The following is a 24,655-nucleotide window of genomic DNA, read 5'->3' as shown; positions in this document are numbered from 1 at the left end:
GCGTGCTAACGAGCTGTCGCCCCGGCCCGCGCACACACACCTGCACCACACACACACACACACACCAGGACAGGACTGGCACAGAGAGGGCGAGAGCAACACACACACACCAGGACAGGACTGGCATAGAGAGGGCGAGAGCAACGCACACACACACACACACACACACACACCGGGACAGGACTCGCACAGAGAGGGCGACACACTGCTGAATTCACAGTGATACACACACATTAACACACACTGCTGAATGCCCACCGATATACACTAACACATGTCCAGACATGCAGACACTGATACACCCACTAACCCAGACAAAAAACATATATGTGCACTAACACACACTAACACAAAAACAGACACACTAACACTAACAGACTGGTGCACACCAACACAACAAGATAAACACAATGTTCACAAACACTGGTGCACACTTACACAATTACATAAACATAATAACAAACGCTGGCGCAGAGAGACACACCAACACTCACTGACATTAACACAAGCACAATAACAAAAACTGAGGTGCACACTGACACACTAAAAGACAGTAATACAAACAATGCTGCACACACACTAATACAAAAATGTTCACAATCACTGGTGCACACAGACACACTAACACGAACACAATAATGCCCACAAATCGTGGTGCACACAGACACACTATTACAATAATGCCCACAAATATTGATACACACTGATACACGAACACAATGATGCTCACAAATATTGATGCACACAGACACACTAACACGAACCCAATGATGCTCACAAATATTGATGCACACACACACACTAACACGAACACAGTAATGCTCACAAATATTGGTGCACGCAGACACACTAACACAATAATGCTCACAAATATTGGTGCACACAGACACACACAGTAATGCTCACAAATATCGGTGCACACAGACACACACAGTAATGCTCACAAATATCGGTGCACACAGACACACTAACACAGTAATGCTGACAAATATTGGTGCGCACAGACACAGTAACACAATGATGCTCACAAATATTGACGCACACAGACACACTAACACAAACACAGTAATGCTCACAAATATTGGCGCACACAAACACAGTAACACAATGATGCTCACAAATATTGATGCAAGCAGACACACTAGCAATGCCCATGAACAGTCAACACAACAGCACCAGCACAGACACACACAGAAGGCGTCCTCAGCGCGCGCACAACCTGTTCACTCGCTCAGTAGCATGTGCCTGTTTCCCCGGCACGCGGCGGGACAGGTGGGTCCAGCGGGCTGCGACCGCGCGCAAGGGAGAGGGAGAGGGAGGGACCGAGCGCGAGCCGCCGCAGCTGGGGTTCCGCTGCCGGAACACGGGGGGACAAGACCGACCAGGCGACACACACACACACACACGCGTGACACAACCACAGCGGCCGCCGTGCGGCTCCCGAGCCCACGGACGTCCGGAGCCTGTATTCCCGTGTTCTGTACACGCGTGGACATTTACCTGCCGGTAGCGCTCCGCTCCACCGTCCGCACCGCCACGGCCGCTCGGGGGCTTCAGCCTCTGCTCTGGACACACGCGGGACCGGACACGGACGGTCCCGCCGACGTCGCCTCTTCCAGTAATATATCGGGGGGGAAAAATCGCCCGCGAGGACTCGGGCTGCCTCTTCCCGGTTTCCCGGTTTCTGTAAATCCCAGCGCTGGCGCGAGCGGCGTTTCTCCGTGGCCGAGCCCCGGTTTCCGGAGACTGTCCCCCCGAAAAAAAATCAAAACAAATATTTCGTGCACAGCCCCTTCCAAAAGACAGCCGCTCTTCCCCGGTCCTGTCGGCTTCGCTTCGCTTCGCCCCGTCTCCTCCTCCTCCTCCTCCGGAATCGGACCGGAGACGGGTCTCCCCCTCTCTCCCCCAGATGTGGGGGTCCTGGGTGCCGCTCGGGGCGCGCGGGCAGTGGGGGTGCAGGGAGAGACGCGGACTGCGCACCACTTTTCCTCCGAGCGGAGAGATGGCAGACTGTCGAGGAGACTCGTCTTTTCAGTCAAGCCTGCGGAGGGAGGGAGGGAGAGAGAGAGAGAGAGGGGGAGAGGGAGGAGAGTGAGCATCGTTTTTCCGCCGCCAGCTGCCGGTGTCTCAGTGTGTGCGTGGACCGGCGCGCGTCCCCTCGTGACGCGGCCCCACGCACCGCCCTGACCCGTGAGATTTCCGGGGCTCGTGTCTTTGTGGCGGAACCCTTCGAAGGGACCGAGTCTCTGTGGTCTTGACCCCTAGACTGCACCCCAGTATTCGGTCAGGACTGGGAACGGGGGCGCTACTGCACACAGAGAGCAGCGGGTGTCTGGAACAGACTGCACAGCCCTGTTCTCAAGTCCCCAAATACCATGGATCCGTTAGATCTGTTTCCTTTCACCCTGATCTCACTGCGCTGTACTGGGCTTTTACCCTGATCTCACTGGGCTTTACTGCACTGTTCTGTGCTTTTACCCCGATCTCACTGGGCTCTACTGCGCTGTACTGTGCTTTTACCCTGATCTCACTAGGCTTTACTGCGCTGTTCTGTGCTTTTACCCTGATCTCACTGGGCTGTACTGCGCTGTACTGTGCTTTTACCCTGATCTCACTGGGATCTACTGCGCTGTTCTGTGCTTTTACCCCGATCTCACTGGGCTGTACTGCGCTGTACTGTGCTTTTACCCTGATCTCATGACTGTGGACACACATTGGGTCAGAGTGACCACTGTTGGTGTCCATGATGTCCAGGCCCTACAGACAGCCACTGCCTGTGTGTCAGCGGTCAGTATGCCCTGTGGTCAGCGTATGCGTGGTAGCACACAGCAGCCGTGAAGCTGTACCTCGGTCAGTGGTCAGTGTCCCTGTGCTGGACAGGGCTCAGTGCTGACTACACAGCTGCCCGAACAGGCCTGTGACTGTGCAGGCACACACACACACACACACACACCAGGGGCCTGAACTCCCTGGGGCTGCAGCCCTGTCTGCCTCAGCAACTCAACGGCACCTCCGGGAGCACCGGGCGCCGAGAGAGGTAGGGGCAGTGAGCGGAGGGCTAAGCCCTACTGGGAGCAGAGGAGGGCTGGAGCGAGCGGTCACTGCAGTCTCCGGTGTCCAGTGACAGCACCTCTTCCCCTGCGGCCTGCGCACCACCGGTACTAATTAGTTAACGATGTATGATGGCACTCATGGCCGTCAGTACGGGAACTGTCTCCTCTCACAGGCACTGCGTCTCCGTCCCGGTTCTGATACTCCCTCAGCAAAGCTCCTCTCTCCCCTCCGATCGCTCCTGCTCCCTTCCCGCTCCCCTCTCTCCCCTCCGATCGCTCCTGCTCCCTTCCCGCTCCCCTCTCTCCCCTCCGATCGCTCCTGCTCCCTTCCCGCTCCCCTCTCTCCCCTCCGATCGCTCCTGCTCCCTTCCCGCTCCCCTCTCTCCCCTCTGATCGCTCCTGCTCCCTTCCCACTCCCCTCTCTCCTCTCCGATCGCTCCTGCTCCCTTCCCACTCCCCTCTCTCCCCTCCGATCGCTCCTGCTCCCTTCCTGCTCCCCTCTCTCCCCTCCGATCGCTCCTGCTCCTTTCCCGCTCCCCTCTCTCCCCTCCGATCGCTCCTGCTCTCTTCCTACTCCCCTCTATCCCCTCCGATCGCTTCTGCTCCCCTCCGATCGCTCCTGCTCTCTTCCTGCTCCCCTCCGATCGCTCCTGCTCTCTTCCTGCTCCCCTCTCTCCCCTCCGATCGCTCCTCTCTCCCCTCCAATTGCTCCTGCTCTCTTCCTGCTCCCCTCTCTCCCCTCCGACCGCTCCTGCTCCCCTCCGATCGCTCCTGCTCTCTTCCTGCTCCCCTCCGATCGCTCCTGCTCCCTTCCCACTCCCCTCCGATCGCTCCTGCTCCCTTCCCACTCCCCTCCGATCGCTCCTGCTCCCTTCCTACTCTCCAGCCTGGGACACAGTCTCCTCTCTGCTCCTCTCTTTCATCCATCCCTACCTGGCCCTCGAACCCGCGCGCTCTCCCCTGGCAGGCCTCTCCCAGCCCCCCCTCCTCCTTGCCCCATCTCCTGTGCTGTTTCCCGGACAGATTCCCAAGCCTACCTGCCCTGCTCGTCTGGGAGACTAAGCGGACTCTCTTCTGCGTCCGTCGCTGGCTGCACTGTGATCAGAACTCGTTATCCCTCTCTCTCTCCCTCCCTCTCCCTCCCTCTCTCTCTCCCTTCCTATCTCCCTCCCTCTCCCTGTCTCTCCCTCCCTCTCCCCCTCCATCTCTCTCTCCATCTTTCCCTTCCTCTCTCCCTCCCTTTTCCTCCCTCTCTCCCTCCCTCTCTCTCCCTCCCTCCCCTTCCCTCTCTCCCTCCCTCTCCCTCCCTCTCTCTCTGGCTGGGTTAAAGTCAGATGTCACTCACACTGCCCCCCCACCTCTCTCTCCCTCTGCCAGCTCCTCTTCCAGTTAGAAACTCCTGCCCACCTCCCCCTTTCACTCCATCCTCATTCTCCTCCTGCTGCACCCCCCCTCCTCTCTCCTCTCTCAGTGTTGGTTTTCAGGGCCAAGTGACTGATTGACTGTTTCTCAGTTTCCTGGCCTCTCGCTGCTTCTCTCCAGTTCTGTGTGGGAGGGACTGTGATCCCCCATCCTGACCTCTCTCTCAGTGTAGAGTCAGTCAGTGTGTCTGTATGAACCCCTCTCTCTCTCAGTGTAGAGTCCAGTCAGTGTGTCTGTATGAACCCCTCTCTCTCTCAGTGCAGTGTTAATGTACTGGAGTGTCCAGTCAGTGTGTCTGTATGAACCCCTCTCTCTCTCAGTGCAGTGTTCATGTACTGGAGTGTCCAGTCAGTGTGTCTGTATGAACCCCTCTCTCTCTCAGTGTAGAGTCAGTCAGTGTGTCTGTATGAACCCCTCTCTCTCTCAGTGTAGAGTCCAGTCAGTGTGTCTGTATGAACCCCTCTCTCTCTCAGTGCAGTGTTAATGTACTGGAGTGTCCAGTCAGTGTGTCTGTATGAACCCCCCTCTCTCTCAGTGCAGTGTTAGTGTACTGGAGTGTCCAGTCAGTGTGTCTGTATGAACCCCTCTCTCTCAGTGCAGTGTTAATGGACTGGAGTGTCCTCTCTCAGTGCAGTGTTATACTCATATGTACACATGCACAAACACAAACACACATACCAGAGTGTAATGGACACACACACATGCCCCTGGTCACTCTCCCTCTCTCTGTCCCTGCTTGCACTCTCTGTCATCTCATCATCTCATTCAATTCTCAGCTCAACCAAGGGTTCAGTTATGCAGCAGACAGGAAATGGCTGACACAGGGGTCACAGAGTGATTTAACTCTATCTTCCCTTCTGTCTTTTCAGCCAACAAGACGCTGCTGGGAGGCGGTGGAGGTGAGTGTCTGTGTGTCTCCCCCTGCCTGGCCCTTCGCTGAACCCTCTCTGGCCATGAAGCACTAATCTGTCTCTGTCTGTGTCAGCACTAATTTGTCTCCAGTAGGAGTGTGGGCGTGTCTGTGAGCTCCAATAGGAGTGTGGGCATGTCTGTGTGCTCCAATAGGAGTGTGGGTGTGTCTGTGTGCACCAATAGGAGTGTGGGCGTGTCTGTGTGCTCCAATAGGAGTGTGGGCGTGTCTGTGTGCACCAATAAGATTGTGGGTGTGTCTGTGAGCTCCAATAGGAGTGTGGGCGTGTCTGTGTGCACCAATAAGATTGTGGGTGTGTCTGTGTGAACCAATAGGAGTGTGGGCGTGTCTGTGTGCTCCAATAGGAGTGTGGGCGTGTCTGTGTGCACCAATAAGATTGTGGGTGTGTCTGTGTGAACCAATAGGAGTGTGGGCGTGTCTGTGTTCTCCAATAGGAATGTGGGTGTGTCTGTGTGCACCAGTAGGAGTGTGGGCGTCTCTGTGTACTCCAATAGGAGTGTGGGTGTGTCTGTGTGCTCCAATAGGAGTGTGGGCGTGTCTGACTGCACCAATAGGAGTGTGGGCGTGTCTGTGAGCTCCAATAGGAGTGTGGGTGTGTCTGTGTGAACCAATAGGAGTGTGGGTGTCTGGAAGAGCTCCTAGCTCCATTATATGTGTATTCCTATTTTGCTGCCAATGTGTGGTCGCAGTCAGAATGATGTTTGAGACGGCGGGCGGCCTCTTGAAGACCTGAAAGCGCCCGGACTGTTTTCTCAGGCCTGCTGCAGCTGGTGCAGACTGGGAGTCAGTGGGAGAGAGACCCCACAGAGGCAGAGCACGAGCCGGTGTGTGCGTGTGTGTGTGTGTTGGAGAGATTTACGGCATTCGGAGTGAGCTGAACAGTTAGGTAAATAACCAGCGCAGTCCCTCTCTCTGCTGACTCGGGGGGTGTTAAGTGGCCGGCCGTCTCTTAATCAATACAGTGATAAATCTGTAAGACCGATTCAAACTCATCAGCACTGCCCCCTCCACACCCCTCCCCTCCCCACTGCATGTCTCCCTCTGTCCCTGCTCCCTCTCTCTCCCGGCTTTCTTTTCAAATCCAAAGAGCTCGATGAGAACTGTTGAATATTACAGTGTTGCCAAAGCAATAACTTTTAACAAAAACATTTCCAAACTCGTCCCCCCCGTTCTCTTTCTCTCTCTCTCCCTCTGTCCCTGCTCCCTCTCTCTCTCTCCCTCTGTCCCTGTGTTCTCCTGCTCCATGTCTCTGTAATTAACAGCTCATGCTATTTCATTTAACTCTTCCACACTCCGAGCCTCTGTCTCTCTCCCTGGTCAATTCACCTGCTACTTCTAATTAGTCTCGGAGTTCGTTAGAAGAGTCGTCAACAACTGCTCCTGTAGGAGAACCAGGGCTGCTAATTATTGACGTGGAGGTGGGAGGGTTGTCATGGAGGGGACCCTGTTAGGAGGACCATCCCAGGGAGAGGGGGATAGACAGAGGAGATGAGAGGGACAGAGAGAGGAGATGAGAGAGGAGAGCGAGAGGGGGTCTGAGGCAGACTGGCAGGGACGAGGGAGGGTCTCTGAGAGCAGGTTCAGAGGTGGACACTGGAATGAGAGACACGGACAGACTCTCAGGGTGAAACAGTGCTTCACTTGTGTCCTTGTTTTTGCAACGGCTGGTCTGTTTGCCTTTAACGCACTAATGCCTGCTAATTGGACTGAAATTAATTAGCTCTGCTCCTAACAAGGGACTCATTACCTAGGAAACAGATGCACTGTGTTGATATGATAGCACTGTCTCCTCAGCCTGAGTGATACCCACTGCGCCAGTGTGTCTGAGAGACTGGTGCCCGCTCATCCAACTGGCCAGGCCCACACCAGTGTCCACCATACTGCTGACCAGCTCCTTTACTGACTGGTCGCTGAGGGGTGTCCACTGTGTCAGTGACCAGGCCCACACCAGTGTCCACCCCATTAGTGACTAGTCACTGAGCACCTCCTCCTGTTACAAGCTCTTCCATGACTGACTGGTCACGGACTGATCTCCTTACTGATGACCACTGACCAGTCACCGGTTGAGCCCCGACGCCCTGACCAGTCACAGATTGACGCCCACTGTGTCTTGACCAATCACAGACGTCAGCCTCCTTCCTGCTGACCACAGACTGGCGCCCCAAGATTTTCAAAGCTGGGACCCCAGCAGGTCCAGGTGATGTGAGCTCTGCTGTACCTGCTTGTTTATGTGTACCTTCTCGCCTCTACCCAATCACAACATCTCTGTGCCCTCGTTGAGACAAAGCCAATTAACACCTGCTAATAAGGTGCCGGTGTCTCTCTCGCTCTCCGTCTGTATTTATAAACGTGAGGTGAGTGTAATGAGACAGGAAGCCCGAAGCCCACAAGGCTCCGGTCCCCAGGTCCCTGACGAGCTGGGGATGGAAATGAGATCTGTCTTCTCTCCCACTTTCCTGCCTGCTGCCTGCAGGAGCTCGTCCGTCCTCAGACAAGCTCCAGTCCCCGCCTGCATCGGCCGAGACATGGGCAGGCCCAGTGTCGCGGTCCGCTCCAGGCCTGACAGCGTTGCCAGTCTGACCGCGCCTAGCGTTCCAGTCCACTCCAGATTTTAGGATGTTGCCATTTAGATTTCCAGTGCACAGCAGTCCAATCCAGTCCTGACCTTACAGCCTTGCGTACTAGACTCCCAGTCTGATCCGCTCCAGGTGTGACAGTGCTGTCAGTCAGACTCCCAGTGCGCAGCAGTCTGATCCGCTCCAGGTGTGACAGTGCTGTCAGACTCCCCGTGTGCAGCAGTCTGATCCGCTCCAGGTGTGACAGTGCTGTCAGACTCCCAGTGTGCAGCAGTCTGATCCGCTCCAGGTGTGACAGTGCTGTCAGACTCCCAGTGTGCAGCAGTCTGATCCGCTCCAGGTGTGACAGTGCTGTCAGTCAGACTCCCAGTGGGCAGCAGTCTGATCCGCTCCAGGTGTGACAGTGCTGTCAGACTCCCAGTGTGCAGCAGTCTGATCCGCTCCAGGTGTGACAGTGCTGTCAGTCAGACTCCCAGTGCGCAGCAGTCTGATCCGCTGCAGGTGTGACAGTGCAGTCAGTCAGACTCCCAGTGCGCAGCAGTCTGATCCGCTCCAGGTGTGACAGTGCTGTCAGTCAGACTCCCAGTGCGCAGCAGTCTGATCCGCTGCAGGTGTGACAGTGCTGTCAGTCAGACTCCCAGTGCGCAGCAGTCTGATCCGCTCCAGGTGTGACAGTGCTGTCAGACTCCCAGTGCGCTGATCCACTCCAGGTTTTACCTGCTGCAGGAGATTCACAAGCCTTCTGTGCTGCTAACCAATCAGAAGTATATATTGCTTTAACACCTATTGTAATCAAAAATATTAATCAGAGCCAGATGTCCACTCTACCTTTCAATCAGAGGCAGACCCTACTGTACCTGACCATACAAAGGCGAACACCCACTTTACCTGACCAATCAGAAGCAGAAGCCCATTGTACTGGACCAATCAGAGCCGGGCACATACTGCACCTGACCAATCAGAGGCAGTTGCCCATTGTACTGGACCAATCAGAGCCGGGCACATACTGTACCTGACCAATCAGAGGCAGATGCCCATTGTACTGGACCAATCAGAGCCGGGCACATACTGCACCTGACCAATCAGAGGCAGTTGCCCATTGTACTGGACCAATCAGAGCCGGGCACATACTGCACCTGACCAATCAGAGGCAGATGCCCATTGTACTGGACCAATCAGAGCCGGGCACCCCCAGTGTCTCTGGTCAAAGACCAGTGTAGCGTGCTATCGGTCAGCAGGCTGTAATCAGCTCTTCATCTCAGACTCCCAAGTGCTCTACTGGCCCTCATGTGCACTGTGGTCAGACGCACTGTGATCATGAATCAATCAGCCTTTTTTACTCTTAAATGACCACTGTGGTCACTGTCTGTCCCTCGCACAACAAGAGGTCACAGTGTTCTGGCCTGTGTGTGTCTCTAGCTGACCGCGGTGGTCACTCGCTGGCCTGTGTGTGTCTGTGGCCTGTCCGAAGCCTCACTGCCTCTCTCTCTCCCCCTCAGTGGACGGCGCTATCCACCGTGGAGCAGGGCCTCTGCTGAAGAAGGAGTGTTCCACGCTGGGCGGCTGCGAGACTGGACAGGCAAAACTGACCGGGGCGTACGGACTGCCCTGCAACTGTGAGTACAGCCGTGTGCGTGTGCGTGTCTCTGTGGGGGGGGGCTGGAGCAGGAAGCAGCCTTCAGGCACAGCTGCATGGAGCCAGAGCTGGGGTCTCATGCACCCCGACACCTTTCTCCTGCTTTTACCCCTGTCTCCCCCCTCTCTCTCCTCCAGCCCCTGTCTCTCTCTCTCTCCTCCAGCCCCTGTCTCTCTCTCTCTCCTCCAGCCCCTGTCTGTCTCTCTCTCTCTCCTCCAGCTCCTGTCTCTCTCTCTCCTCCAGCCCCTTCTCTTTCTCTCTCTCTCCTCCAGGCCCTGTCTCTCTCTCTCTCCTCCAGCCTCTGTCTCTCTCTCCTTCAGCCCCTATCTGTCTCTCTCTCTCCTCCAGCCCCTGTCTCTCTCTCCTCCAGCCCCTATCTGTCTCTCTCTCTCTCTCTCTCTCTCTCCTCCAGCTCCTGTCTCTCTCTCTCTCTCCTCCGGCCCCTGTCTCTCTCTCTCTCTCCTCCAGCCCCTGTCTCTCTCTCTCCTCCAGCCCCTGTCTCTCTCTCTCTCCTCCAGCCCCTGTCTGTCTCTCTCTCTCTCTCTCCTCCAGCTCCTGTCTCTCTCTCCTCCAGCCCCTTCTCTTTCTCTCTCTCTCCTCCAGCCCCTGTCTCTCTCTCTCTCCTCCAGGCCCTGTCTCTCTCTCTCTCTCCTCCAGCCCCTGTCTCTCTCTCTCTCCTCCAGGCCCTGTCTCTCTCTCCCTCTCCTCCAGCCCCTGTCTCTCTCTCTCTCCTCCAGCCCCTGTCTCTCTCTATCTCTCCTCCAGCCCCTGTCTCTCTCCTCCAGGCCCTGTCTCTCTCTCTCTCTCTCTCTCCTCCAGCCCCTGTCTCTCTCCTCCAGCCCCTGTCTCTCTCTCTCTCCTCCAGCCCCTGTCTCTCTCTCTCTCTCTCTCTCTCTCTCTCTCTCTCTCTCTCTCTCTCCTCCAGGCCCTGTCTCTCTCTCTCTCCCTCCTCCAGGCCCTGTGTGTCCCTCTGTCCCTGCTCCCTCTGGGATTAGATTTGTCGATTTAGGGAAGAAAGTTTGTCTGATCCCGGGAATATGTGTCACAGTCTCTCTCCCCCTCCCTCCCCGGCTGCACAGTGGGCAGTAATTATGCAGTCAGATAGTGTTTACAGAAGGAAGCGCAGTTTAATTTATTCCCACACTTAGCAGTAATTCCCGACTCTAATTTATTGCCCGTCTCCGTGCGCGGCGCGCTCCTGCGGGCTGATCCGGGGGTGGAGGGTCTGGCTCAGGCCCGCTGTTTATCCCGCAGCTCTGCCGGGCTCTCCGGGCTCCTGCTGCGCTGGCGCGGACTTTTCAAACACGCTTGCTGTTTCTCAGCTCTCTTCCCAGTACAAACATAATGAGTGTTTACTGCAGCCCTGATTAATTAACTGGGAACTATAATCAGACTCACTGACACTGACAGAGCAGTCTGAGACACTGCAGGCTGGACTGGACTGGCTGGACTGGGAGCTGGATTGTTCTTCACTGGGATTATAATCAGTTTGGGTGGCCGGAGAGGAGAATAACGACAGTGTGTCCCAGCCGAGCACCACCAGGCCCGCGGGGCTGCGGAGGAGAGGAGAGAGAGGAGAGAGAGGAGAGAGAGGAGAGAGAGAGGAGAGGAGAGAGAGGAGAGGAGATAGGAAAGGAGAGGAGAGGAGAGGAGAGAGGTAAACAGGTCGCACACCAGCCCTCTCCTCCGTGGCGCAAACACCCTGACTCCCTTCCCCTGGGGGCCAATTAGCTCAAGATCAAAACAGCCCTGTCTCCCGCGGGCCCTGGAGAGGGGCTCCCTGCTGCCAGACGCTCCCAGCCTCTACCGGGCCGGACCAGGTGCTCGGGTCAGAGTCGGGCAGGGCTGGGTATCGAGAGGCTGGACACCCGTGTCCTCTGTCCCTCTGCTGAGACGTCAGGCTCATCCTGACAGCATCAGTACAGTCCCAGCCCTCCCTGTGTCCCCCAGAGCGAGAGGCTGGACCCCCGTGTCCTCTGTCCCTCTGCTGAGACGTCAGGCTCATCCTGACAGCATCAGTACAGTCCCAGCCTCCCTGTGTCCCCCAGAGCGAGAGGCTGGACCCCCGTGTCCTCTGTCCCTCTGCTGAGACAGCAGGTTCATCCTGACAGCATCAGTACAGTCCCAGTCCTCCCTGTGTCCCCCAGAGCGAGAGGCTGGACCCCCGTGTCCTCTGTCCCTCTGCTGAGACAGCAGGTTCATCCTGACAGCATCAGTACAGTCCCAGCCCTCCCTGTGTCCCCCAGAGCGAGAGGCTGGACCCCCGTGTCCTCTGTCCCTCTGCTGAGACGTCAGGCTCATCCTGACAGCATCAGTACAGTCCCAGCCCTCCCTGTGTCCCCCAGAGCGAGAGGCTGGACCCCCGTGTCCTCTGTCCCTCTGCTGAGACGTCAGGCTCATCCTGACAGCATCAGTACAGTCCCAGCCCTCCCTGTGTCCCCCAGAGCGAGAGGCTGGACCCCCGTGTCCTCTGTCCCTCTGCTGAGACGGCAGGCTCATCCTGACAGCATCAGTACAGTCCCAGCCCTCCCTGTGTCCCCCAGAGCGAGAGGCTGGACCCCCGTGTCCTCTGTCCCTCTGCTGAGACGTCAGGCTCATCCTGACAGCATCAGTACAGTCCCAGCCCTCCCTGTGTCCCCCAGAGCGAGAGGCTGGACCCCCGTGTCCTCTGTCCCTCTGGTGAGACGTCAGGCTCATCCTGACAGCTCATCCTGGCTGCTGCCCTGTCTCTGCCAGCCCCGCGGAGAGGGGGGGGGGGTCGAGTCACGACGATGTCATTAAACTCGTTAAGGAGGTGGGTTGCCATGGCGGCAACGCACCCTGCTCGTTATCGGGGGGGGGGAGTGTTTGGTGTCCGTGCTGACCAGGCTGGTCAGCTGTCTGAGCAGATGACCGACTCCCAGTACAGGATGCAGTCCCATCAGTCCAGTCTGAGCCCCGACAGCACACACACTGGGGGGAGGGGCTGTGTTACTGGGGGATGTCAGAGTGCCAGCAGTCTGGGGGGGTGAGCTGCGGAATGAGAGCGGAGGGGATTGGGGGCCTGGGGTGGTGGTCGGGGGCAGTTGCTGACGTGCAGTGGGGCGGCTGACCCACAATGCACTGCTGTCAGTTGGCATCACGTCTCGCGCTCACGCACACGACACCCGGGACAGTGCGACACCCCCGGGCGGAGAGAGAGAGAGAGAGAGACGAGAGAAATCCAACACCCTCCCCCCCGTCTCCCCTCTCAGAATATTCCCCTCTCTCCCCCCTCCCCCAGTGTCCTGCTCTCCTGTCGGAATATTCTCATCTCTCCCCCAGTGTCCTGCTCTCCTGTCGGAATATTCCCATCTCTCCCCCAGTGTCCTGCTCTCCTGTCGGAATATTCCCATCTCTCCCCCAGTGTCCTGCTCTCCTCTCAGAATATTCCCCTCTCTCCCCCCTCCCCCAGTGTCCTGCTCTCCTGTCGGAATATTCCCATCTCTCCCCCAGTGTCCTGCTCTCCTCTCAGAATATTCCCATCTCTCCCTCAGTGTCCTGCTCTCCTGTCGGAATATTCTCATCTCTCCCCCAGTGTCCTGCTCTCCTGTCGGAATATTCCCATCTCTCCCCCAGTGTCCTGCTCTCCTGTCGGAATATTCCCATCTCTCCCCCAGTGTCCTGCTCTCCTCTCAGAATATTCCCCTCTCTCCCCCAGTGTCCTGCTCTCCTCTCGGAATATTCCCATCTCTCCCCCAGTGTCCTGCTCTCCTGTCGGAATATTCCCATCTCTCCCCCAGTGTCCTGCTCTCCTGTCGGAATATTCCCATCTCTCCCCCAGTGTCCTGCTCTCCTCTCAGAATATTCCCATCTCTCCCCCAGTGTCCTGCTCTCCTGTCGGAATATTCCCATCTCTCCCCCAGTGTCCTGCTCTCCTGTCGGAATATTCCCCTCTCTCCCCCAGTGTCCTGCTCTCCTGTCGGAATATTCCCATCTCTCCCCCAGTGTCCTGCTCTCCTGTCGGAATATTCCCATCTCTCCCCCAGTGTCCTGCTCTCCTGTCGGAATATTCCCATCTCTCCCCCAGTGTCCTGCTCTCCTGTCGGAATATTCCCATCTCTCCCCCAGTGTCCTGCTCTCCTGTCGGAATATTCCCATCTCTCCCCCAGTGTCCTGCTCTCCTGTCGGAATATTCCCATCTCTCCCCCAGTGTCCTGCTCTCCTCTCGGAATATTCCCATCTCTCTCCTCTATTTCTCAAGAGGGTAGAATACAGGTCACAAACGAGAGGAGGCTCCTCCTTTCTGCCCATCCAGGTCGTCAGGCTCCGATCTCACTGGAGATCACCCTTACGGTCGGGCAGCTTGTTCCACACACCCGCCGCCCTTGGTGTACAGGTGCACCTCGGTGTTAAAGACCCCATGTCCCCGGGGGGGCAGGGCGATCTGGGCCGCCCCCCACTGCCCCCCTCTCTCTCCTGTCCCTGCCCCGGGTCTCTCCGCCGCGGTCTGACCTCTGCCGAGCTCCTCTCCTCTCCCCCCTCCTCCTCTCTCCGGGCTGATTAATGCTCTCGGTGACGGAGAGCAGCGACTAAAACAAACAGCTCTCCGATCGATGCTCGTAAACAGCGCCGGAGCAGCTGTAAATAACCGCGACCGGCACCTTCCTCAGCCGCGCGCGGGCCGTGCCACGGGGGGGGGGGCGGCTGGCGAGGGCACAAGGAGAGGACTGGGGGTAAGAGGAGGGGGGTGGGGCAACAGCTGTGGAACACCAAGAGGGCGTGGACAGGGAGGGAGAGGGAGGCAGTGTGGAGTCAAGAGGCTGGAGCCGAGAGAAAGAGAGAGGGAGGCAGTGTGGAGTCGAGAGGCTGGAGCCGAGAGAGAGGGAGGCAGTGTGGAGTCGAGAGAAAGAGAGAGGGAGGCAGTGTGGAGTCGAGAGGCTGGAGCCGAGAGAGAGGGAGGCAGTGTGGAGTCGAGAGACTGGAGTCGAGAGGCTGGAGTCGAGGTGAAGAGTTACCATGTGTATCAAACGGAACTCATTGAGAGTGACCTGGGTTTCCGGGGGGAGATATTTATTGTGCCGACGCTGCACTTGGTGGTGTTTCAAGCTCAGTGCTGATTAAGAGATCGATGACAATAAAAGATCGGGCCCCTCGGACAAAGATAAGAGCAGCTCAGCAGCGATCGGCCCGCAGGTGAGGACACCCAGAGCAGACAGGAATAAAACCGGTCCACCTCGCTCTGACTGGTCTCTCTCGTGTCCTCCTTTTCAGATGTCATCCACACAGTGGGGCCCATCGTCCAGACGGGGTCTGTGGGGGACAGAGAGAGACAGGCTCTGCGCAACTGCTACTGGAGCTGCCTGGAGACGGCTCGCGCTCAGCAGCTGAGGACTGTGGTGAGGGAGGGGGACAGGGCAGGAGACAGAGAGGGGACAGAGAGAGGGAGTGGGACAGAGAGGAGGGGGACAGTGCAGGTGAGAGAGGGAGAGGAGACAGAGGGTCGGGAGAGTAGGGGGGGGCAGAGAGAGAAAGAGGGACAGGGAGGAGAGGAGGGAGAAGGGGAGAGAGATGGGGGAGCAGGAGGACAGCGGAGATAGGAGAACAATGCTCTCTTGTTTTGTCTTTCAGGCGTTCCCCTGCATCTCTACTGGCGTGTACGGTGAGTGACAACAGCACTGTCCACTCTTGCTGACTGCTGACCGCTGACCCAGGCACAGTCACTGCACACTGAACACAGGGGCAGCTCACACCCTCTCTCCTGTCCACACACATTGACAAATGACCACTGACCCAGGTCAGCGCGCCTGAACTCCCTTCTGTCCAGTTTGAAACCACTTCTTCCAGCACAGCATCACCTGGGAGCCGGAGCTGGGGTACACCCAGTCCACTACAGACACCTGCACCAGGGCCAGTGTTCCCAGAAGCCAGTTAACCCAGCAGCATGTCTTCAGCCTGTGGGAGGAAACTGCAGCACCTGCAGGAACCCCACACCCACAGGGACAGCACGCAGACTCCACACAGACAGAGCCCCAGGGCTGGGACTGACCCCAGAGCTGCCTCAGCACAATACAGACACCAGCTGTGCTGATACAGTGGTGTCCACCCCCCCAGGGGCCCACGCTGGACAGGGGGTGTCCAGGAGGTCAGGACTGTTCAAGCCCGGAGCCTGGGGCTGGAGTCTATCCCAGCAAGCAGCAGGCATAAGGCAGGGGACATCCTGGACAGGACACCAGTGCGTCACAGCGCACAACAGACACACACGCTCACACCCCGGACGATTCTCCCACCCAGCACACCGGCGCGTCTCTGTACTGTGAGAGGACACCAGGAAACCAGAGAACCCGCAGGACACTCACGCAACAGGGGAGAACATGCAAACTCCACACGGACAGCACCCCAGAATCGAACCCCAGTGCCGACCACTGAGCCCCCCTGCCGCCCCCCCGTTTAAAGCTCAGTTCACGACGCAACTCAGAGCAATAATGAGGTGACTTATGCAACCCCTGCAGGGTACCCCCCCAGTGAGGCGGCGGACGTGGCCCTGAGGACAGTCAGGGAATACCTGGACACTCACGGATCACAGGTAGGAGCACACCTGTCTCCCTCGAGGCGGTGTGGATATATCAGTCATCCCAGGACAGAGGGGGCGCCCACAGGGTCCAATTAAAACCAAGCTCTGCGAAGCGTGCGCGCTGACTCAACGTCCCCACGGAAACACCCGCTCCCTACCCCTGGTGCGACACCTATTCCCTTCCCTCCTGCACAACAACAAGCCTTGTTGTCAAAAACACCACCAGCTGCAGCCACAGGCAGGGCTGGGGTGACAACAGCACACCTGAGGGAGAGACAGAGGGAAAAATACAGCAGGCGAGGAGAGGGAGAGTCAGGAAGAGTGCAGAGGCACACTTTAAAAAACCAAGTTGGTGGACAGCTGGTCTGGTGGGTCAGCTCCAGTCTTGTTAGACCAGGAGGACAGCTGGTCCAGTGGTTCAGGTCCAGTCCTGTCAGACCAGGAGGACAGCGGGTCCGGTGGTTCAGGTCCAGTCCTGTCAGACCAGGAGGACAGCGGGTCCGGTGGTTCAGGTCCAGTCTTGTTAGACCGGGAGGACAGCTGGTCCAGTGGTTCAGGTCCAGTCCTGTCAGACCAGGAGGACAGCGGGTCCGGTGGTTCAGGTCCAGTCCTGTTAGAAGGAAGTAGATTTGTTTGGCTTATTGAAGGTGTGGAGGAAGAATCTGACTGTTGTTCTCTCTCTCTCCACCCCCTGCTCGCGTGCCATCGTACTCCTCTCACCTTCCTCCTCTCTACGTTTCCCTCTCTGTCATCCCTCTCCCGGTGTGCGACACCCTCGTAACTCCACAGACGTGTGAAATGGCTAATTAAACAGTCTTAATTAAAGATTCCTCATTAAAGATCTCATTTTCCACACGACGGGCAGCTCCCTCGACCTGCTCCCTTGCTCACGAGACAGAGCGGGAGAGGCAGGGAGAGACGAGTCTGCTGGGCTAACCTCCCTCCCTCCTGCCAGCTGGAGCGCATCGTCTTCTGTGTCTTCCTCAAGTCCGACGAGGACATCTACCAGGAGAAACTGCCCCTGTACTTTCCTGAAGGTCAGGACACAGCCCAGCTCCTCTGTATCTTCACATTAACACACCATCCTCATCCTCAGATCTGTGGAGTAACTGTAGAGACACTCAGCCCAGCTCCTCTGTATCTTCACATTAACACACCATCCTCATCCTCAGATCTGTGGAGTAACTGTAGAGACACTCAGCCCAGCTCCTCTGTATCTTCACATTAACACACCATCCTCATCCTCAGATCTGTAGAGTAACTGTAGAGACACTCAGTCCAGCTCCTCTGTATCTTCACATTAACACTCCATCCTCATCCTCAGATCTGTAGAGTAACTGTAGAGACACTCAGCCCAGCTCCTCTGTATCTTCACATTAACACTCCATCCTCATCCTCAGATCTGTAGAGTAACTGTAGAGACACTCAGCCCAGCTCCTCTGTATCTTCACATTAACACACCATCCTCATCCTCAGATCTGTAGAGTAACTGTAGAGACACTCAGCCCAGCTCCTCTGTATCTTCACATTAACACTCCATCCTCATCCTCAGATCTGTAGAGTAACTGTAGAGACACTCAGCCCAGCTCCTCTGTATCTTCACATTAACACACCATCCTCATCCTCAGATCTGTAGAGTAACTGTAGAGACACTCAGTCCAGCTCCTCTGTATCTTCACATTAACACACCATCCTCATCCTCAGATCTGTAGAGTAACTGTAGAGACACTCAGCCCAGCTCCTCTGTATCTTCACATTAACACTCCATCATCATCGATAAGACGAGAGTCACTGTGCACATTAAGGAAACAGCAGCGTGTTCATCAGCAGCTGTTACCCACAATCCCTTTGTCTGTCTCCTCTGCCAGCAGGCTGACCCGTCAGAGACGTGCTGAGAGAGGTAACTGCATGGTGTGCAAGCCTGCCGGTCCCAGACTGTCCCCTACACTGTCCCCTAGAGAGACCCCCCACATCCACTGTCCCACAGTCCCCTAGAAACACCCCCCACACCCACAGTCTCCAAGAGAACCCCCACACCCCCACAGTTCCCTAGAGAACCCCCACAACCACTGTCCCCTACACTTTCCCATTGTCCTCTAGAGACCCCCCACATCCACAGTCCCCTAGAGGGACCCCCACCCTCAGCAGAGACCCTCCGGCTGCAGCTCTCTGACGCGCTCGCTGGCGCAGAGTGCTCAACTGACACCGCTGACGAAGACGATGATAACGGTGGGGGTGTGGTTGTTCTTTGCAGGTCCGAAGGTGTGGAGCAAACTGTGAGAGCGTCCCGGCGCAGACTCCGGACCCCCAACCTGTCCCCCTCGGCCCCTCTGTCCCTCTGCCCTGTCTGCAGTGCTCGCATGCTCAATAAAGGCTTCGACACCAGAGCTCTGCGTCCTGCCTCTTCATTCTGCTGGACAGGCGCCCTTCCGTGCCAGCCTGCTGCTGTCACCAGGACAACCGGTCCGGCGGGTCAGGTCCGGTCCTGTCAGACCAGGAGGACAGCCGGTCTGGCGGGTCAGGTCCGGTCCTGTCAGACCAGGAGGACAGCTTGTCTGGTGGTTCAGGTCCAGTCCTGTCAGACCAGGAGGACAGCCGGTCCGGTGGTTCAGGTCCGGTCCTGTTAGACCAGGAGGACAGCTTGTCCTGCGGTTCAGGTCCGGTCCTGTTAGACCAGGAGGACAGCTGGTCCGGCGGGTCAGGTCCGGTCAGACCAGGAGGACAGCTGGTCCAGTGGTTCAGGTCCAGTCCTGTCAGACCAGGAGGACAGCTGGTCTGGTGGTTCAGGTCCGGTCCTGTCAGACCAGGAGGACAGCTGGTCCAGTAGTTCAGGTCCAGTCTTATTAGACCAGGAGGACAGCTGGTCCAGTGGTTCAGGTCCAGTCTTATTAGACCAGGAGGACAGCTTGTCTGGTGGTTCGGGTCCAGTCCTGTCAGACCAGGAGGACAGCTGATCCAATGGTTTAGGTCCAGTCCTGTTAGAGACATCAGAAACAGGTCCTGCTATCAGAGACCCTGGTGCTGTAGCTCACTGACCCCCAATACAATATCTAGGAGCAGATTTGAAGTAGTGAGATATGAAAGGCACTATATGGTACCTTGACTTTCCGATGTTGGCTCTCGGCCAGCCTGCTGCTCTGAGGATCTGCTCCCTCTGCTCTGTGGGACTGACCGGACCGGACCACACATTTATTTGAGCAGGAATAGACACCCTCACCCCCCCCCAGAAACCCCACCAGCTCCTCTGCTTGGCTCTTCCCTGCTGCCGAAGGACAAGGAAAGAGAAAGAGAATTCTGGTCTCATTTAAACCAGCTTTCGTTTGTTCTGTAATGGAATTGGGGGAGGGGGGGGGGGTAAAACGCCCTTCTTAAATTAAACAGCCTTTTTACCAGAGTACAGGACGCCCCAGGCAACACCAGATCAATCTCCTGATTTACTGCCTGAGAGCCTGTCAGCGCGGGAGACAGTGAGGAAGAGAGTGGGAGAGACTTCCTAGAACAACACAGGAGTCAGGGTTATTACAGACTGGAGTCAGGGTTATTACAGACAGGAGTCAGGGTTATTCCAGGCTGGAGTCAGGGTTATTACAGTCTGGGGTCAGGGTTATTACAGACAGGAGTCAGGGTTATTACAGTCTGGAGTCAGGGTTATTACAGACAGGAGTCAGGGTTATTCCAGGCTGGAGTCAGGGTTATTACAGTCTGGGGTCAGGGTTATTACAGACAGGAGTCAGGGTTATTACAGACTGGAGTCAGGGTTATTACAGTCTGGAGTCAGGGTTATTACAGACAGGAGTCAGGGTTATTACAGTCTGGGGTCAGGGTTATTACAGACTGGAGTCAGGGTTATTACAGACAGGAGTCAGGGTTATTACAGACTTGAGTCAGGGTTATTACAGACAGGAGTCAGGGTTATTACAGACTGGAGTCAGGGTTATTACAGACAGGAGTCAGGGTTATTACAGTCTGGAGTCAGGGTTATTACAGACAGGAGTCAGGGTTATTACAGTCTGGGGTCAGGGTTATTACAGACTGGAGTCAGGGTTATTACAGACAGGAGTCAGGGTTATTACAGACTTGAGTCAGGGTTATTACAGACAGGAGTCAGGGTTATTACAGGCTGGAGTCAGGGTTATTACAGACAGGAGTCAGGGTTATAACAGACAGGAGTCAGGGTTATTACAGTCTGGGGTCAGGGTTATTACAGTCTGGGGTCAGGGTTATTACAGACAGGAGTCAGGGTTATTCCGGACAGGAGTCAGGGTTATTACAGTCTGGGGTCAGGGTTATTACAGACAGGAGTCAGGGTTATTCCGGACAGGAGTCAGGGTTATTACAGACAGGAGTCAGGGTTATTACAGGCTGGAGTCAGGGTTATTACAGACAGGAGTCAGGGTTATTCCAGACAGGAGTCAGGGTTATTACGGACAGGAGTCAGGGTTATTCCGGACAGGAGTCAGGGTTATTACAGACTGGAGTCAGGGTTATTCCGGACTGGAGTCAGGGTTATTACAGACTGGAGTCAGGGTTATTCCAGACAGGAGTCAGGGTTATTACAGTCTGGAGTCAGGGTTATTCCAGGCTGGAGTCAGGGTTATTCCAGACAGGAGTCAGGGTTATTACAGACAGGAGTCAGGGTTATTCCAGGCTGGTGTCAGGGTTATTCCAGGCTGGAGTCAGGGTTATTACAGACAGGAGTCAGGGTTATTACAGTCTGGGGTCAGGGTTATTACAGACAGGAGTCAGGGTTATTACAGACAGGAGTCAGGGTTATTCCAGGCTGGAGTCAGGGTTATTCCGGACAGGAGTCAGGGTTATTCCAGGCTGGTGTCAGGGTTATTCCGGACAGGAGTCAGGGTTATTCCAGGCTGGTGTCAGGGTTATTACAGACAGGAGTCAGGGTTATTACAGTCTGGGGTCAGGGTTATTCCAGGCTGGAGTCAGGGTTATTCCGGACAGGAGTCAGGGTTATTCCAGGCTGGTGTCAGGGTTATTCCGGACAGGAGTCAGGGTTATTCCAGGCTGGAGTCAGGGTTATTCCAGGAGGGAACTGTCTGGGCAGGAGTACTGGAGCAGGTGCCTGTGAGCAACTGTCTGTGCTTGTGTGTGTCTGTGTGTGTACTGCAATAATGTCCCAATGTGGGACAAATCCCCCTGATTCATGTCCAGATGTTCTGTGCTGTATTATTAAAAGGCTCTGTGCAGCTGTGTGTGTGTTTGTGCTGGGCTGGGAGGTCTGCTTTTTTCTGAGTGAGTGAGCTGCTAAGAGCTGCCACCCAGTAACAGACACACACACACACACACACACACAGAAACGCACTCAGCAAACAGCTGGGCGATGCAGTATTCAGCACCCTGCCCACCCTACCCACCCTGCCAGCGCTGGCACAGGGCCACACCAGTTGGGGCCCCCGGTCTGCGGCAAGGTGACCCCGCCATTGTCACAGCGATCGCAGCACACAGAGAGTGCCCAGGTCAGTGCCACAGGACAGCGGGCTGTCCACTGACCAGTCCCAGAGCCCTCTCTCTCAGAGGGGTGAGAACTGCCCCAGCCCCCTGCCCTCTCTCTCAGAGGGGTGAGAACTGCCCCGGGCCCTGCCCTCTCTCTCACAGGGGTGAGAACTGCCCCAGGCCCTGCCCTCTCTCTCAGAGGGGTGAGAACTGCCCCAGGCTCGTGCCCTCTCTCTCAGAGGGGTGAGAACTGCCCCAGGCCCTGCCCTCTCTCTCAGAGGGGTGAGAACTGCCCCAGTTCCGCTCTCTCTCTCAGAGGGGTGAGAACTGCCCCAGGCTCGTGCCCTCTCTCTCAGAGGGGTGAGAACTGCCCCAGGCCCTGCCCTCTCTCTCAGAGGGGTGAGAACTGCCCCAGGCTCGTGCCCTCTCTCTCAGAGGGGTGAGAACTGCCCCAGGCCCTGCCCTCTCTCTCAGAGGGGTGAGAACTGCCCCAGTTCCGCTCTCTCTCTCAGAGGGGTGAGAACTGCCCCAGGCTCGTGCCCTCTCTCTCAGAGGGGTGAGAACTGCCCCAGGCTCGTGCCCTCTCTCTCAGAGGGGTGAGAACTGCCCCAGCCCCCTGCCCTCTCTCTCAGAGGGGTGAGAACTGCCCCGGGCCCTGCCCTCTCTCTCACAGGGGTGAGAACTGCCCCAGGCCCTGCCCTCTCTCTCAGAGGGGTGAGAACTGCCCCAGGCTCGTGCCCTCTCTCTCAGAGGGGTGAGAACTGCCCCAGGCCCTGCCCTCTCTCTCAGAGGGGTGAGAACTGCCCCAGGCTCGTGCCCTCTCTCTCAGAGGGGTGAGAACTGCCCCAGGCCCTGCCCTCTCTCTCAGAGGGGTGAGAACTGCCCCAGGCTCGTGCCCTCTCTCTCAGAGGGGTGAGAACTGCCCCAGTTCCGCTCTCTCTCTCAGAGGGGTGAGAACTGCCCCAGGCCTGCTCTCCCTCTCAGATTCTCCTCTTCCACTGATGCATTAAGAGGCTGAGGGTGCTGCCGGGGGGATAATGAATTATATTCTTAATGGAGGGCCGATCGATATCGGGAGGAAATAAATCAGGATTTTAGTGAGACCGGCGGAGTGTTTAATACACTGCACGCAGAGAGAGACTGTCCTGATGGAGAGAGAGGAGGGACTGCTGGCTTCTCCACCAAGACTCTGTACCCCAGCCGTGTCTGTACAGTGTGTCCTGTCCAGTAAGAGCCTGTACCCCAGGGGTGTCTGTACAGTGTGTCCTGTCCAGTAAGAGCTTGTACCCCAGGGGTATCTGTACAGTGTGTCCTGTCCAGTAAGAGCTTGTACCCCAGGGGTGTCTGTACAGTGTGTCCTGTCCAGTAAGAGCTTGTACCCCAGGGGTGTCTGTACAGTGTGTCCTGTCCAGTAAGAGCCTGTACCCCAGGGGTGTCTGTACAGTGTGTCCTGTCCAGTAAGAGCTTGTACCCCAGGGGTGTCTGTACAGTGTGTCCAGTAAAAGTCCGTACCCCAGGGTTGTCTGTGCAGCGTGTCCAGTAAGAGTCCGTACCCCAGGGTTGTCTGTGCAGCGTGTCCAGTAAGAGTCCGTACCCCAGGGGTGTCTGTACAGAGTGTCCAGTAAGAGTCTGTACCCCAGGGGTGTCTGTACAGAGTTTCCAGTAAGAGTCTGAACCCCAGGGGTGTCTGTACAGCATGTCCAGTAAGAGCCTGGACCCCAGGGGTGTCTGTACAGCATGTCCAGTAAGAGCTTGTACCCCAGGGGTGTCTGTACAGCATGTCCAGTAAGAGCTTGTACCCCAGCATGTCTGTACAGTGTGTCCAGTAAGAGTCTGTACCCCAGGGGTGCCTGTACAGTGTGTGCAATATGAGTCTGTACCCCAGGGGTGTCGATATGAGATAAAGAATCTATTCTCCAGGGGAGTCAGTGTCTCTGTACAGTCTATGTATTAAATTTTCATGGAGCTGGAGGGGAGGCAGTTTTGAAAGGCTGACAGGCAGAGTGAATAATTAAACATCAGCGACAGGGACAGAGAGGCAGAAAGAGTGAGGTGGAGAGAGAAATAGAGAGATCAGGGAAGAAAGGGAGAGCAAAGAGTTAGAACAGCAGAAACTGAATAAAGCTGCAGCCCAGTGTGTGATCTCCTGTCCCAGCCTGAGGAACAGACAGTGAGCCTGTCTCTCAATAATAATAACAATACAGTGTGTGATCTCCTGTCCCAGCATGAGGAACAGACAGTGAGCCTGCCTCTCAATAATAATAACAATACAGTGTGTGATCTCCTGTCCCAGCCTGAGGAACAGACAGTGAGCCTGTCTCTCAATAATAATAATACAGTGTGTGATCTCCTGTCCCAGCATGAGGAACAGACAGTGAGCCTGCCTCTCAATAATAATAACAATACAGTGTGTGATCTCCTGTCCCAGCCTGAGGAACAGACAGTGAGCCTGTCTCTCAATAATAATAATACAGTGTGTGATCTCCTGTCCCAGCCTGAGGAACAGACAGCGAGCCTGTCTCTCAATAATAATAATACAGTGTGTGATCTCCTGTCCCAGCCTGAGGAACAGACAGTGAGCCTGTCTCTCAATAATAATAATACAGTGTGTGATCTCCTGTCCCAGCCTGAGGAACAGACAGTGAGCCTGTCTCTCAATAATAATAATACAGTGTGTGACCTCCTGTCACAGCCTGAGGAACAGACAGTGAGCCTGTCTCTCAATAATAATAATACAGTGTGTGATCTCCTGTCACAGCCTGAGGAACAGACAGTGAGCCTGTCTCTCAATAATAATAATAATACAGTGTGTGATCTCCTGTCCCAGCCTGAGGAACAGACAGTGAGCCTGTCTCTCAATAATAATAATACAGTGTGTGATCTCCTGTCCCAGCCTGAGGAACAGACAGTGAGCCTGTCTCTCAATAATAATAATACAGTGTGTGATCTCCTGTCCCAGCCTGAGGAACAGACAGTGAGCCTGTCTCTCAATAATAATAATAATACAGTGTGTGATCTCCTGTCCCAGCCTGAGGAACAGACAGTGAGCCTGTC

At 56.1% G+C, this 24,655-nt stretch overlaps 2 protein-coding genes across 4 annotated transcripts in view; one reads left to right on the top strand and one right to left on the bottom strand.

The window, feature by feature from the left end:
- The window catches only part of LOC107075867 (leucine-rich repeat transmembrane protein FLRT1-like), a 70,851-nt gene extending 69,260 nt beyond the window's left edge, over nt 1-1,591 (bottom strand). Inside the window, exon 1 of the mRNA XM_069180304.1 lies at nt 1,501-1,591. The gene's annotated coding sequence lies outside the window, so the exon portion shown is untranslated. The remainder of the gene's footprint in view (nt 1-1,500) is intronic.
- macrod1 (mono-ADP ribosylhydrolase 1) overlaps nt 1-18,537 on the top strand; it is a 94,421-nt gene extending 75,884 nt beyond the window's left edge. The window contains exons 4-11 of one of the 3 annotated variants that reach the window (XM_069180384.1): nt 5,345-5,374; nt 9,482-9,598; nt 14,851-14,975; nt 15,208-15,238; nt 16,089-16,162; nt 17,106-17,187; nt 18,022-18,050; nt 18,405-18,537. In XM_069180384.1, the coding sequence (XP_069036485.1) occupies nt 5,345-5,374; nt 9,482-9,598; nt 14,851-14,975; nt 15,208-15,238; nt 16,089-16,162; nt 17,106-17,187; nt 18,022-18,026 (464 nt within the window). In that variant the 3' untranslated portion in view covers nt 18,027-18,050; nt 18,405-18,537. Of the gene's footprint in view, nt 1-5,344; nt 5,375-9,481; nt 9,599-14,850; nt 14,976-15,207; nt 15,239-16,088; nt 16,163-17,105; nt 17,188-18,018; nt 18,051-18,404 lie in introns of all 3 variants that reach the window. The other 2 variants (XM_069180383.1, XM_069180382.1) reach the window with 2 other exon arrangements.
- Nucleotides 18,538-24,655: the final 6,118 nt, after the last annotated feature.

The sequence above is a fragment of the Lepisosteus oculatus genome, chromosome 18 (genome assembly GCF_040954835.1).
Source record: "Lepisosteus oculatus isolate fLepOcu1 chromosome 18, fLepOcu1.hap2, whole genome shotgun sequence".
NCBI lineage: Eukaryota > Metazoa > Chordata > Actinopteri > Semionotiformes > Lepisosteidae > Lepisosteus > Lepisosteus oculatus.
This window is presented reverse-complemented; position numbering and strand designations above follow the sequence as displayed.